Source organism: Argentina silus (assembly GCF_951799395.1).
Source record: "Argentina silus genome assembly, chromosome: 10".
NCBI classification, from domain to species: domain Eukaryota; kingdom Metazoa; phylum Chordata; class Actinopteri; order Argentiniformes; family Argentinidae; genus Argentina; species Argentina silus.
Genome location: NC_139664.1, coordinates 8,438,842 through 8,451,233, shown reverse-complemented (window position 1 = coordinate 8,451,233; position 12,392 = coordinate 8,438,842). Strand labels below are relative to the sequence as shown.

The 12,392-nt window shown below is 46.7% G+C and overlaps 1 protein-coding gene across 1 annotated transcript; it reads right to left on the bottom strand.

Annotated features, from left to right (window-relative positions):
• Nucleotides 1–2,253: 2,253 nt before the first annotated feature.
• On the bottom strand, nucleotides 2,254–10,657 carry pitpnc1b (phosphatidylinositol transfer protein cytoplasmic 1b). Its single transcript, XM_083679324.1, has 9 exons — nucleotides 10,034–10,657; nucleotides 8,573–8,721; nucleotides 8,266–8,362; nucleotides 7,626–7,697; nucleotides 6,340–6,432; nucleotides 5,749–5,904; nucleotides 5,327–5,390; nucleotides 5,140–5,229; nucleotides 2,254–3,709 (listed from the first exon to the last, which is right to left on the bottom strand). The coding sequence occupies exons 1-9, from the start codon at nucleotides 10,079–10,081 to the stop codon at nucleotides 3,555–3,557; spliced, it is 924 nt and encodes a 307-aa protein (XP_083535450.1). The 5' UTR covers nucleotides 10,082–10,657; the 3' UTR covers nucleotides 2,254–3,554.
• Nucleotides 10,658–12,392: the final 1,735 nt, after the last annotated feature.

The following is a 12,392-nucleotide window of genomic DNA, read 5'->3' as shown; positions in this document are numbered from 1 at the left end:
GCACTCATATCTGAGGCATACACTTGCAGGAACGTGCACACACACACACACACACACACACACACACACACACACAGAGGCACGCATGCACACACACACACACACACACACACACACACACACACACACACACACAGGCCTTATTGGATCAGTGTTGGGACCCCTGGCATGTGGTGGTTTAGTGATTGGTTTAGTGACATGCTCAACCTCTGTGGCTTAATGGCTGCTCACTCTAATGGCCCTGCTCAGAAAAAGAGACTAAAACATTATGGAATGAGGAGTATTTTGCACACTGCATTTGCATCACAGAGCTCCTTTCTGATGACTGAGCGTGGGGTATGTATCGATCTGTCAGTACATTAGTGTGGTTGGACCAAAGGCCATCACCATGATGGAATCTCCTGGAATTTCCTGCTTGCTCCATATTTCAAAATCATTTTTGGCTTTGATTACATTCTAATTTCTCTCTCTATCTACCTCTCCCTCCCTACCACTACCTTCTCCTCATAATTCTCTCTCTCTCTCTCTCTCTCTCTCTCGTTCCTAACCATGCAGTCACAGGCTCCATCTGGAACAGTGATATTCTACCAGCCAGTTGGGGAACTGTGGTGCTGGCTGTGGAGAGCAGACTGTCCTTCCTCCCAGTGCTATTTGTAGGTCTGAGAGAGACTGGGTGACTGGGAACAGCAGGATGATTCAGCGCTACAGGGTCAGGATCTATGATAATGTACCAGGGGAACATTTCCATATAATGAACACACTATATCTTCTTTGGAAAGGTCCTCCTGAGGAAAGGAGAGCAGGGACAGGAAGAGCAAGAGAGAGCGAGGGAAAGAAAGAGAGAGATGAAGAGAAAGAAAGAGAGAGAGACATCAAGGGAGATCTTGAGAGAGAGCAAGAGAGGGCGTGGTTAGTGAAGGAGAGAGACAGAGAGAGAGAGAGAGAGATCAAGAAAGAGCTGAGAGAGAAAAAGGGGAGAGAGAGAGAGAGAGAGAGAGAGAGAGAGACATCAAGGGAGATCTTGAGAAAGAGCAAGAGAGGGCGGGGTTAGTGAAGGAGAGAGACAGAGAGAGAGAGATCGAGAGATCGAGAGAGAGAGAGAGAGAGAGAGAGTGTGTGTGTGTGACAGAGATATCAAGAAATAGCTTGAGAGAGAAAGGGAGAGTCAAACAGGGAGAGAGTTAGAGCAAAAGAAGAGAGAGAGAGAGAGAGAGAGAGAGAAAGAGAGATGATGTTAATACAGTACAGCCTGCAGTCTCGAGGTCCCTCTGCAGCACTTGTGAACACTTCTGGCTGTGTTGAGCATCAGCTCTTTCATATTGGCCTCCCCCCTCCTCCTTCCCCTATGCTACCGTAGTGTGTGCGTGTGTGTGTGTGTGCGCGCGCGTGTGTGTGTGTGTGTGTGTGTACACTGTGTGCTCTGTGCTGCAGCTCTTTCAGAGGGTTAAAACAGAGAGCACTAGGCGTTTTTGACTCGCTATTGGATTATAGATGAGAATAATATGATAATGTGAACCTCAATACAGTACATGCTCTGTAGATAGGCCCCTAGTACACACTGCAGTGTCTGTGCCGAGATCACAACCTGTCTAGAGATCTCTTCAGTGTATTTTCAAGGTCTTAACCAAACGTCTGACAGGCTCAAACACACTCCCTAAACAAAGGCCTCATTCATCAGCGATTACTCTCTCCCCTGTCCCGCCCCGTCCTCTCCCCCGTCCTCTCCCCTGTCCTCTCTCCTGTCCCATCCCCTGCTTACACCAATCCTATGCTTTTAAATCCATATGGGGGTTTACACACACACACACACACACACACACACACACACACACAGAGACCGAGAAAGATACGTGAACATAAAAACACAGACTTAAGGATAATCACTGCATCTTTCGCCACAGATGCCTATCATGTTATTGTGTATTCCTTTTATGTGCAGTATAGAGCAACAGTCTGCTCACGTCTTCTCTTACACACGTGCTCTCACACACACACACACACACACACACACACACACATACACACACACACACACACTCACACACTTCGAGAGAAGGGTGGAGAATTGGGTGGCAGATGCAGTATTGAGAAAACCCTATACATCCCATGCCAACCACACCTCTCTCACAAGCAACAACACAAGGTAAACATGTTCCGCTGTGTGTGTGTGTGCTGTGGCTAGTGTAACCTATTGTATCACCAATCTTAATGGATTTCAGGACACAACTGAATCACAATGACTTATCTTTGCATTCAAGATTAAGATTGTTTTTTTATTCATACAAAGGGTAAACTTTTCCAGTTGTCTATAGTGCAAATTACATAGATAATTTTTTTTGTGTATTTATACATAGAACATGGGAATGTACTTCATTACAAACGAATAAACAGTCAAATATAGTTATATCTTTTTTTCATATTCATACAGTGTTTCATAGACATCCCATGGTGTGGAGGCCATCTCACTCCCATTAAAATACATAACAAAGCTGAAAGTGTTTAAAACTGCCACATTATTGACTCATCATTGTAAAGGTAAGGACCCATTTGTGGTATGGAGCAGAACAATCAAGGAACCAATACAGTGCCTCGATCCCCCTGATCAATACCCCGGGGTCTGACCTACCGGGTTGGGGGGAGAACAGAGCGGATCCATAACATTGATCCCCATTGTGATCCCCACTCCTCACTCATTAGATCCACTCTATTAAACCCCTTATGCACCTGTCTGTAGGTCACTGGCCCAGGGCTTTACTGTACTGGGAAAGCGGCCTCTGGTGTGTGTGTGTGTGTGTGTGTGTGTGTGTGTGTCTGTCTCTGTCTGTCTGTCTGTCTGTCTGTCTGTCTGTCTGTCTGTCTGTCTGTTTCTATAGTAGGAACAAGTCCCCAAATCTGTGGTGAAAGGCAACATTGTTGAAGGTCTGCAGCACTGCTCTGGTGTGTTTGTGGCCAGGGAGAGTGAGGGAGCAGCAGAGGCAGCTGAGGCCTTCTGAATGTGGCAGAGTCACAGTGACAGGGTTGAAGAGGTGTCTTGTGTTTACAGGGGAAGACAAGAGGTGGGTTTAGAGGGCTGGAGGTGGATTGTCAGGCTAAGGCATTCTTGGTTAGGCAGATGGTGTGTCTGTGGTGTGTGTGTGCGTGCATGTCACTTGGATGGAGTTAAAGCGGACAGGACTGTGTGCATGTGTGTACAGTATGTGTTACTTTGGTGAAGAGCTGAGGCAGACAACACTTTGTGTTTGTCAGTGTGTGTGTGTGTGTGTGTGCGCATATGAGCGTTTGTGCGTATGTGTTACTCTTGGGTAGAGTTGAGGCAGACAGGACTTTGTGTGTGTGTGTGTGTGTGTGTGTGTGTGTGTGTGTGTGTGTGTGTGTGTGTGTGTGTGTGTGTGTGTGTGTGTGTGTGTGTGCGAGTGTTTGTGCATGTGTGTTACTCTGGGGTAGAGTTGAGGCAGATGGGATGTTGTGTGAGTGTGTGTGTGTGTGTGTTACTCTGGGGTAGAGTTGAGGCAGATGGGACTTTGTGTGTGTGTGTGTGTGTGTGTGTGTGTGTGTTACTCTGGGGTAGAGTTGAGGCGGACCGGGCTCGGTGGCACGGTGGAGACAGCATCAGACATGACTGCAGTCTTCACTCCCATCTTCTTTAGAGAACGCTCGTCTGTCACCGAGAGGGAGCGGGAGAAGGCGGGGCGAGGAGCTGCGGAGGGACCTGAGGAAGGGACAGGGGAGAGAGGGTGAGGGGTGGGGGACTTTGGATGTCCTGTAATTTAGGAGCAGCAAACAGTGAGCGAATATTTATTGCTGTATTCTTCTTTATTGCTGGAGTCCTGCACAGTTGGGAGTGTGTAATTTCTAATTGATGTAAATCTTAAAGAGAAAGCGATTAGGAAAGGACATCTCATACATGAGGAACCCATTCTTAAAACTATTTTTACCCTACAAGGTCAGATTTTAAAACATTTTCTTGCACATCTTGCAAATTCCTTCAATTATTTGATTACCCTATGGTATTCACTATTCACCTATTCTCCAATGAAAACCTCTACCGTCAAAAAGATACATTTACTTTTATTAAAGGAGAATGAATGAGATCCATTCCTCTTTGTAAAACCCTCGATCTGGCTGCAGTAGCATTATTTGGCCTGTAGGTGGTCACGGCAGTGCAGCGAGCTGCAGCAGGTTGAGCAATGACTGCAGATCCGTTTCAGCCTGATGTCTCCCATCTCACACACACACACACACACTCGCGCACACACACACGCACACACGCACACACGCACACACACAAACACACACAGCGCAGACGGCAGCAGGCTGCTACGGGCCATATTGTGGATGCTGCCTTTGATATCAGCAGCAGGCGATTGAGATTCACATTACTGACCAGCAGGGGGCAGGGTGACCACACACACACACACACACACACACACACACACACACACACACACACACACACACACACAGCCTAACACACCCACCCACCCACACCACACACGCACAGACACACACAGACCCCCACCAGGGCTGACATTTGCAGTAAGTGCTGCAATGGCTGGTTATTTATGTTGAGAGTGGTGGAGATGGGGGGAGTTCAGCAGGTGGCTGCATTACGCTGTTTATCAGACTGACGCAGTGGCATTATCACTTTATGGACGAATGTAGAAAACCTACACGTCTCTCTTTCACGCTATCTTTCTCTCTGTCCTCCTCTCCCCAGCGGGCTCGCTTCTCTTCAGCTCTCCCTGCTCGCTCCCTGATCTCGCCCTGCTTGTAAAATAGCTCTTCTTCTCTCCTCACTCTCTCTCTTTCTCTCTCTCTCTCTCAGTTTCTTCCCCTCCTTTTCCCTCTCTCTCTCCAGCCAGCCTATCCCTGGTCTTTATCCCCTCTCCTTGTCCTCCGTATTCTCTGCCCCTCCCCCCCCTCTCTCCTCCTCCCTCCCCCTCCCTTGCCTTATACCCCATTCTCCCTCTTTCTCCCTCCCCTCTCCCCTACTTCTCTTTTCCCCCTCTCATTTTCCCCTGTGACCTTCCCAATCCTCTCACCCTCCTCTCTCCCCTATCTCCTCTCTATTGCCTCTCTCCACCTCTACCCCCTCCTCTTCCTACTCCAGTCTAGTATTGTGTCAATAGTCAGCCTTACCTGTATTGTTGTTTTGGGTTGATTTCAGTTTGCTGTTGGTCTGTTCCTGCAGCTGTTTCTCATACTCTCTCACTTCCTCCAAAGTCATTCCTGTAGGGGGAAGAAAGCCCATACAGACTGTGTTATAATGGTTCTTATAGATGTCTTATGTATGTTATAATACATAATAACCATCTGTTATACCAACCGTGCCATTCATCCGTCCATGCCACTGCCTGTCTGTGCCCAACCAATAGAATGTCGCGGATGTTCTGTCAGGAAACAGACAAATTGTAAAACAAAGCTCTCATTGGTTTTCTCAGTAGTGAACCCGGTATGTTCCAAGAATCGGCTTTGAGTCCAAAGTGTGTACTAGTGCTGGGAAAATCAATCCAGGTATGTGAACAAAGAGATGGCAGCATACAGCATGTTATTGTTGATCCAAAAGCAGCACTTCTAAGTGTGAGAGTATTGTTGGTCTCATACCTAGATTCACTAGTAGACCTAAACACCTTGGATGTTGCATTTTGGATGTAGAGTACCTGTTTTCAAGCTACAGTATACTGTCATTTCAACATCATGTTTCAGTATAGGAAGAAATGCATGATGGTAAATATAGTTTTCTCTGACCTTGTGTATGAATTCCTCAGTCCTGCCCTGGAAGCCGTAGACCTCGAAGCTGCACTGCACCCTCTTGTAAGAGCACATGATGGGCTTGGTGTCCTGCTGCCACCCCACCACCAGGGGGCCTCGGCCTGTCTTCTCAGACACCCACTGGGACAGGTCCTACAGGATAAGGAGTTAAAAATTACCTGCTGAGTAAGCAAGAACACAGTGTGTGTGTGTGTGTGTGTGTGTGTGTGTGTGTGAGCATGTGTGTAAGAGAAGACGTGAGCAGACTGTTGCTCTATACTGCACATAAAAGGAATACACAATAACATGATAGGCATCTGTGGCGAAAGATGCAATGATTATCCTTAAGTCTGTGTTTTTATGTTCACATGTATCTTCCTCGGTCTCAGTGTGTGTGTGTGTGTGTGTGTGTGTGTGTGTGTGTGTGTGTGTCTGTACTGATTGACCTTTGTCTCTAAAGACTTACTGGAACTGCGGAAGTCTCTAACCTTTGAGCTCTGCATAGGACTGAATGTGTCTGTCTGTGGAAGAGGAACAAGCAATGTGTTTTGTGAGTGTGTGTGTGTGTGTGTGTCTGTCGGTGTGTACCTCTGTCTTTTTGTAGTCTTTATCGGGTACAGGGTCACCTAGGATATTCAGGAAACTCACACTCTCTGCTGGGGTCGGGCTGTCTCCAAACACCTGCACAGAGAAAGGGGGAGGTCACAAACACAAATAGAATCACACACACACACACACACACACACACACACACACACACACATACACATACATACATACACTCCGGAGTGAGAGAGGGATGAGTAGATGAGTAAAGAGGGGGAATAGTGAGGTCACACACCATAACACCCATCACAATATCCTACCCTTAGGGCGCTGGAGCAAATCATACAGCACAGAGAGAGTGGGTGAGAATATAAAAAGCCAGGGATAAGGGGGGGAAGGGGGGGGGGGGGGTAGCGGTCGAGGGAGATACAGTACACTTAGTGAGACATCGAAAGAGAAGAGGCAGGAGAGAGAGAAAAAAGCCCTTTATTTCTCGTTTCTATTGAGGCTGTTCATCCCTCAGTTGTTATAACAAAGAGAGAGCAAGACAAACCCGCAGCAAGATAATGACTCTTCTTTCGCCTCCATTGTGCTCTTGTTGCCCTGTGTGTCTAAGATCTAGTTCTCTCTCATGTTTGGAATGTATTGTCTACTGTCTGTGTTTCTCCTGCCTGTGTGCACGTTGTCTAGTCCTTGTCAACTTCTCCATGTCAAAAAAACATGGCCTCCTCTTATCTTTGAGCTCTGCTGGCATTCAGATATACGGCCTGTATGCTGTAGAGGGTGGCTCAGTGCCATAGCTCTCTCGGGATGTGTGTTCCTCCTAAATGAACACATGTAACCTGTGGCAGGCGGAACAGTGAAACAAGCTTTGCCACAATTCTGGACAAAAGCACAAATATATCTCTGTGTGACTTGTTGGTTCTTGTTCCCTGGTTCTCTCCGCTGATTACAGGGACATGATGCAACAACAGGGACAAACCTCCTGTGTGTGTGTGTGTGTGTGTGTGTGTGTGTGTGTGTGTGTGTGTGTGTGTTTCTGTGTTGGAATGGCATGACAAGGCCCTGGAAGAGGTAGTGAAACAAACATGTACACACTCTGTGGCTTAATAGATCTGCCGATATTGCATTCTGTGCTTTGCTTGTTTTCCTTGTAATGGCCACATCAATTTGATGAACATTTGCTTCACACTGCAGAGAAGCAATTTCTCTCCCTGCCCCTTCTTTTTCTCTTCCTCTCTCTCTTCATCTCTCTCTCAGTCCCTCTCTTTTCCGCTCCCTCTTAGTCTCTCTTTCTTTCTCTCTCTCTCTATCTCTCAGTTACTCACATTGTTGTTGTCACCGTTGTTGTTCTCAAACCTGGTCTCAATGCGGATGCTGAACTTGGGAAGGAAGGAAATCTACAGTGGGTGGAGGGAGGGGATGGAAGGAGGGTGGGGATGGAGGGAGGGGGTGGAGGGATGGAGGGAGGGCATGGAGGGAGGGAGTGGAGGGAGGGGATGGAGGAAGGGGTGGAGAGAGAGAGATGAGGTTATGTACACAGATATTTGGAGAGTGAAAAGGGATGAGCTCCACTGCATTAATGCAAATGATGTGTGAGAATTACTTACTGAGTACTCTGCAGCACCAGGGAAGTTCCATACGGATAGAGAGGGACATCATTAGCTACACGCACGCACGCACGCACGCACGCACGCACGCACACACTTGTGCACATACACATACAGTGATAAATATTTTAAAGCATTTGTAATGACAGCTGCTTAAAGTAAATAAGGTCTCCATAATGCATCGAGGTAACTGAGGCTGAGACTCTTTCACACATATTATTCACACACACACACACACACACTCACACACTCTCACTTTCACACTCACACTCATATACACACACACACACACACACACACACACACACACACACACACACACACACACACACAATGCTGATGGAGGAGTGTATGAACTTGTCTGACCTGTGATGGTGTAGGGGTAGAAGTTCCAGGCCTTCTCTGTCACATAGAAGATCCTCGGGACAAACGCACTCACCCAGGACGGCAGTTTACTGAGAGAGAGAGAGAAGGAGAGACATGGAGGGGGAGAGTGGGGGAGGGAGATTTAGATTCAAGTGCTTTTAGTGCCATTGTTATAGAGATAGATGAACAGTAGTGTTAGCTGTATGAGTACAGTGTAGGTGTTAGAGTGTGTGTGTAACCTTGTCCCCAGGCTATTGGGGGAAGTGTCTGGGAATGAGATTATAGTGTGTGTGTGATACCTGCTGAGGTAGATGCGTTTCTCGGTCAGCTGTCCCAGGCCATGTTGGGGGTGTGTGTCTGGTTCATTTCTCACCACCTCCACCCCCTCCCCTCCTCCACTCTGCTCACTACTGTGCTTACTGATCATATACAGCTGCCCTATCTTATACTGAGAGAGAGAAGAGGGGGGTGGATAGAGAGAGAGGGGGGGGGGGGGCAGGGAGGGAAGAGGGAGAGGGGGGAAGGAGAGATGTCAATTCTCCACCCTCCACTGCTTCCTTAGCACTGAAATGACACTCCTCCATCGTCCAATTAATGTAGATTGTATTCATTAAATATTTACCCACTAGATTAATCATGATGTTAGACTCTTTAGAAGTTGCCCCTAGGAACAGAGATCTAGGATTGGATTCCTCTCCCTGAACCCTAGCAGTAACCACAAAGAAACAGCCATTGACAATATTGACTCTGTAGCCTATTGACCTTGTGTTGTCTGCAAAGAGAGCTTAAGATCACAGAGATAGCTTTATAGTCCAATGTTTTGACAGGTACTGATGACTAAGATAAACCGTACAGGGTGTACAGGAGGGTGGTGGCTCTCTTTATCCGTGTGTCAAAAGCCTTTGACTGAATACGAAACACACACACACACACACACACAGACACACACACACACACACGTTTGTGTGTCTCATTCCGATACCTAAGTGGTCAATATAGTTCATCTGTGCGCTCTGGACAAACCTTCACATTCACTGTGAATACACTCGCTTCACTATCATGTTTATGCTAATTAGGTTCAAGCTAAGCAGGAATTGTAGTGCTCTCAGGTTTCCTTAGAACATGTACGGAGAGGTCCTGTTTTTAACAGCTATTTATAGTTCAAGCACTGGTGGTAACAGGTAGAGTTCTGTTGTTGAGCGGGAGGGAGGGAGAGAGAGGGGTGAGGAAATTGAGAGCTTCTCCCATTCTCTGCCATAGAATCCCTGTTTGCCCTAACCTCCAGGCAAAAATGCCTTTGTTTGAAGTTTGTGGTTGCAAGGCTCCAACCAGTCCAACTTGTTTGCCTACAAAGGAGAGCGAGTGGGCGAGAGGTAGAGAGAGAGAGACAGATGGAGAGATAATTTACACACAATAACATTGCGATGCTCACTGCCAGGTGTAGCCTATTTTCCTTGTCCAGACAGCTAAAGAACACTGAGGAGGGCTGCTACATGCAGAGCCCGTGCTGGGTGCTATGCATTCTGTTGACATCCATGTTATCAACATGCTGACACTCAATATGAAATGAAAACCTGTTACCTCAATTTCACACCAGAAACGTGAAACTTTCACTCCCTCTGTGTGTCCCAGATAGCAGAAAATGCATAATTACTTTACCCCCACCCCCCCCCGCCACTTTGCAGACACAAAAACACAAAGACACAAACACACACACACACACACTGATAAACACACATTTATCCAGTGTTCACACTTACCTCCTCTACAGTCAGTGGCATACATATTCTGTACTCCTTTAGCAACATGGCTCAATCATGAAATGTGTCTGTCTGTCTTTGTGTCTGTCCTACCTCTGCAGTCTCACTTGCATAGTAGTGTAAATGTGCTCAAGCCAAGTACAGTGGACTGCAGTGACCTCCTTTCTCCCCCTCTCTCCTTTTATCCCTTTCTTTCTGCTGATGTCAATGCTCCATTCAGGCAAGTCCAGTCCACTCCAGTGTGTATCTACTGTCTTCTTAGTTTTTCTCTTTTTTTCCCTCTTCTCTTTTTTGTTTCTTTCCCAATTAATCTCCTTACTCCTTCAGTCAACATTCAACTGTTGTCTTTCCCTCCCTCACTGTCTCTCCGCTGCCCTAGTTGTTTACTTTTTCTTTCTTCTTTCGCCCCAGTGTGGAACAGGTAATGTAGCAGTGTCGTAAGAATTAAACCTACTCCCTATACCTACAACACCTGTCTTTCTTTTCTTTCTGTCTCTCTTTCTTTCTGTCTCTCTTTCTTTCTTCTTCTTTTTATGTGGGGTGCTCTCGTGTGTAACCTTGCTCTCTGCTCAGCGCTCCGCCCTTTCCCCTCCACCACTCTCCACTGCTTTCAGTTCCTCACAAATTCCATCGCTCCCTCCTTATCTTTCTTCTCTCGCTCCCTCCCTCCGTCCGTCTCTCCCTCCCCCTCTTCTACCCGCCCACCTGACTTTACCTCCTTACCTGTTTCGTCTTTCTCTTTCCCTTTGTCACTCAGACTCTAATCTCTTACTCCATTGTTTTTAACAACAACAACAGTGCACATCTGATCTTGCAGATTCACCTACATGCAAGACCAAGCATTTCTCCTGCATTTCTTTCCTTTATCCAGGCATGTATGAAGCAGTATAATTTGTGAACAATGCACTAAGCTATGGTTTGACAGCTTTGACACATGCGCACAGAGCCATGGTCTTGAAGGCTCTTGGGGGGGATATGAATGGCTAACACAGAGTGGAGTGCAACAGAGGGCTGGTCAGGTGGCTGGTTGGATTAAACATTACCAGAGTGCTGTGAAGTGCTTCAATTAAGCACAGTAGCAGCCAGTCTCACTTACATTGTATAACCACACAACCTTGAACTCCTTTTTAATTGAATCCATGTTTAGTCAATGAAGGCTGAAACAGGAGCAGTCATCAGTTCTGGCCGTCGTCCTGTCCTTGAGTACTGGGCTATGTTCCCTCACAGTGGGTGAATCAAAAGAACGACACTGATGATGAATGCCAAGGTTCATAATGTTGCCTCACCAGAGGTGACAGAAGAGAAACAGATGCTGGGGTGTATAGGTCAGTTATGCCGCGGTAAAAGCGTGCATGACACAGGGCTGAGGGTTCTTCGTAGAATTTGAATTCTATCTCTGTCCCAATTCTCCACACCTTTCCTGAAGTGTGCCCTGATGTGCATTGCACTCCTCTACATGGATTTGAACACATAGGATTAAGTTAGTTTCCACCATATCTCTTACACCTGTCCATTCATTCCATGCGGGTGAGTGCATTAAGTCCATGCCACAGGAAAAGGGTGGAGATTTGGGACTCAACATGTCTATGGTTGAATCTCCTTGCATTTCCACCAGGGGAGGCAGAAATCAGAGGACAGGCTCATTGTAATGAAAGGAATGGAAGTAGTACCATTCCTCATTCAATTCCACACATTACAATGAGCCTGTCCTCTGATTTCTACCTCCACCAGTCTCTGATATCCACAGCATACAAGCACTGCTTCAGAGTGACTTCACAGAATTGTCCCTTTCCTAGTCTCCAAGTACTGTTACGACCAAGCCCGGTGGTCATAACAAAAAGGAGTCCACACATGATCAAGCATTAAAGTAACATATTTATTAACTTAACAATACAAGAATGTAAGGTGAAATCTGTATAATCAGTAGTTTGTCTAGTGTATGGATGAATGGAATGTGTGTTGTGGGATGTTGTATGATGAACAAAACAAAGAGGAACAAAACCAGAAGCCAACCTGCCTGTGGGAGAAGAGCCAAAATGGCTGATGGAGTTCACCATATAAAGCCTGTGGGCCACACCTGCACAGATGAACCACATTCTTTGGAAACCAGCTGACAGACAGGGTCGTCACCCCCCCACCCCCCCCCCCCCCTAAGGAAAGGGGCTCCGCCACAAAACTCCGCCCTCCAGCTTGCCTCTCCGTCTCCCACCTCAGCAACCTTGGATCTAAAAAAAAATTTGGCATTGGTGCACAAGACAAGAATGTTTTCTTTACCCTTTATATGACATGTCTAAGTCACATGGCTGTAAGAACAGTGCCGACCTCATCAACCACCAGTAAATACAATCAACTTAGTACC

Excerpts from the sequence above, each read along its gene's own strand:
- pitpnc1b (XM_083679324.1), bottom strand. The coding sequence starts at position 10,081 with ATGTTGCTAAAGGAGTACAGAATATGTATGCCACTGACTGTAGAGGAG. Across the intron at positions 5,391-5,748 it reads CTGAGGAATTCATACACAAG|AACATCCGCGACATTCTATT; the intron begins GTCAGAGAAAAC and ends GTTTCCTGACAG. Across the intron at positions 3,710-5,139 it reads AACCCAAAACAACAATACAG|GTCCCTCCGCAGCTCCTCGC; the intron begins GTAAGGCTGACT and ends TCCCTTCCTCAG.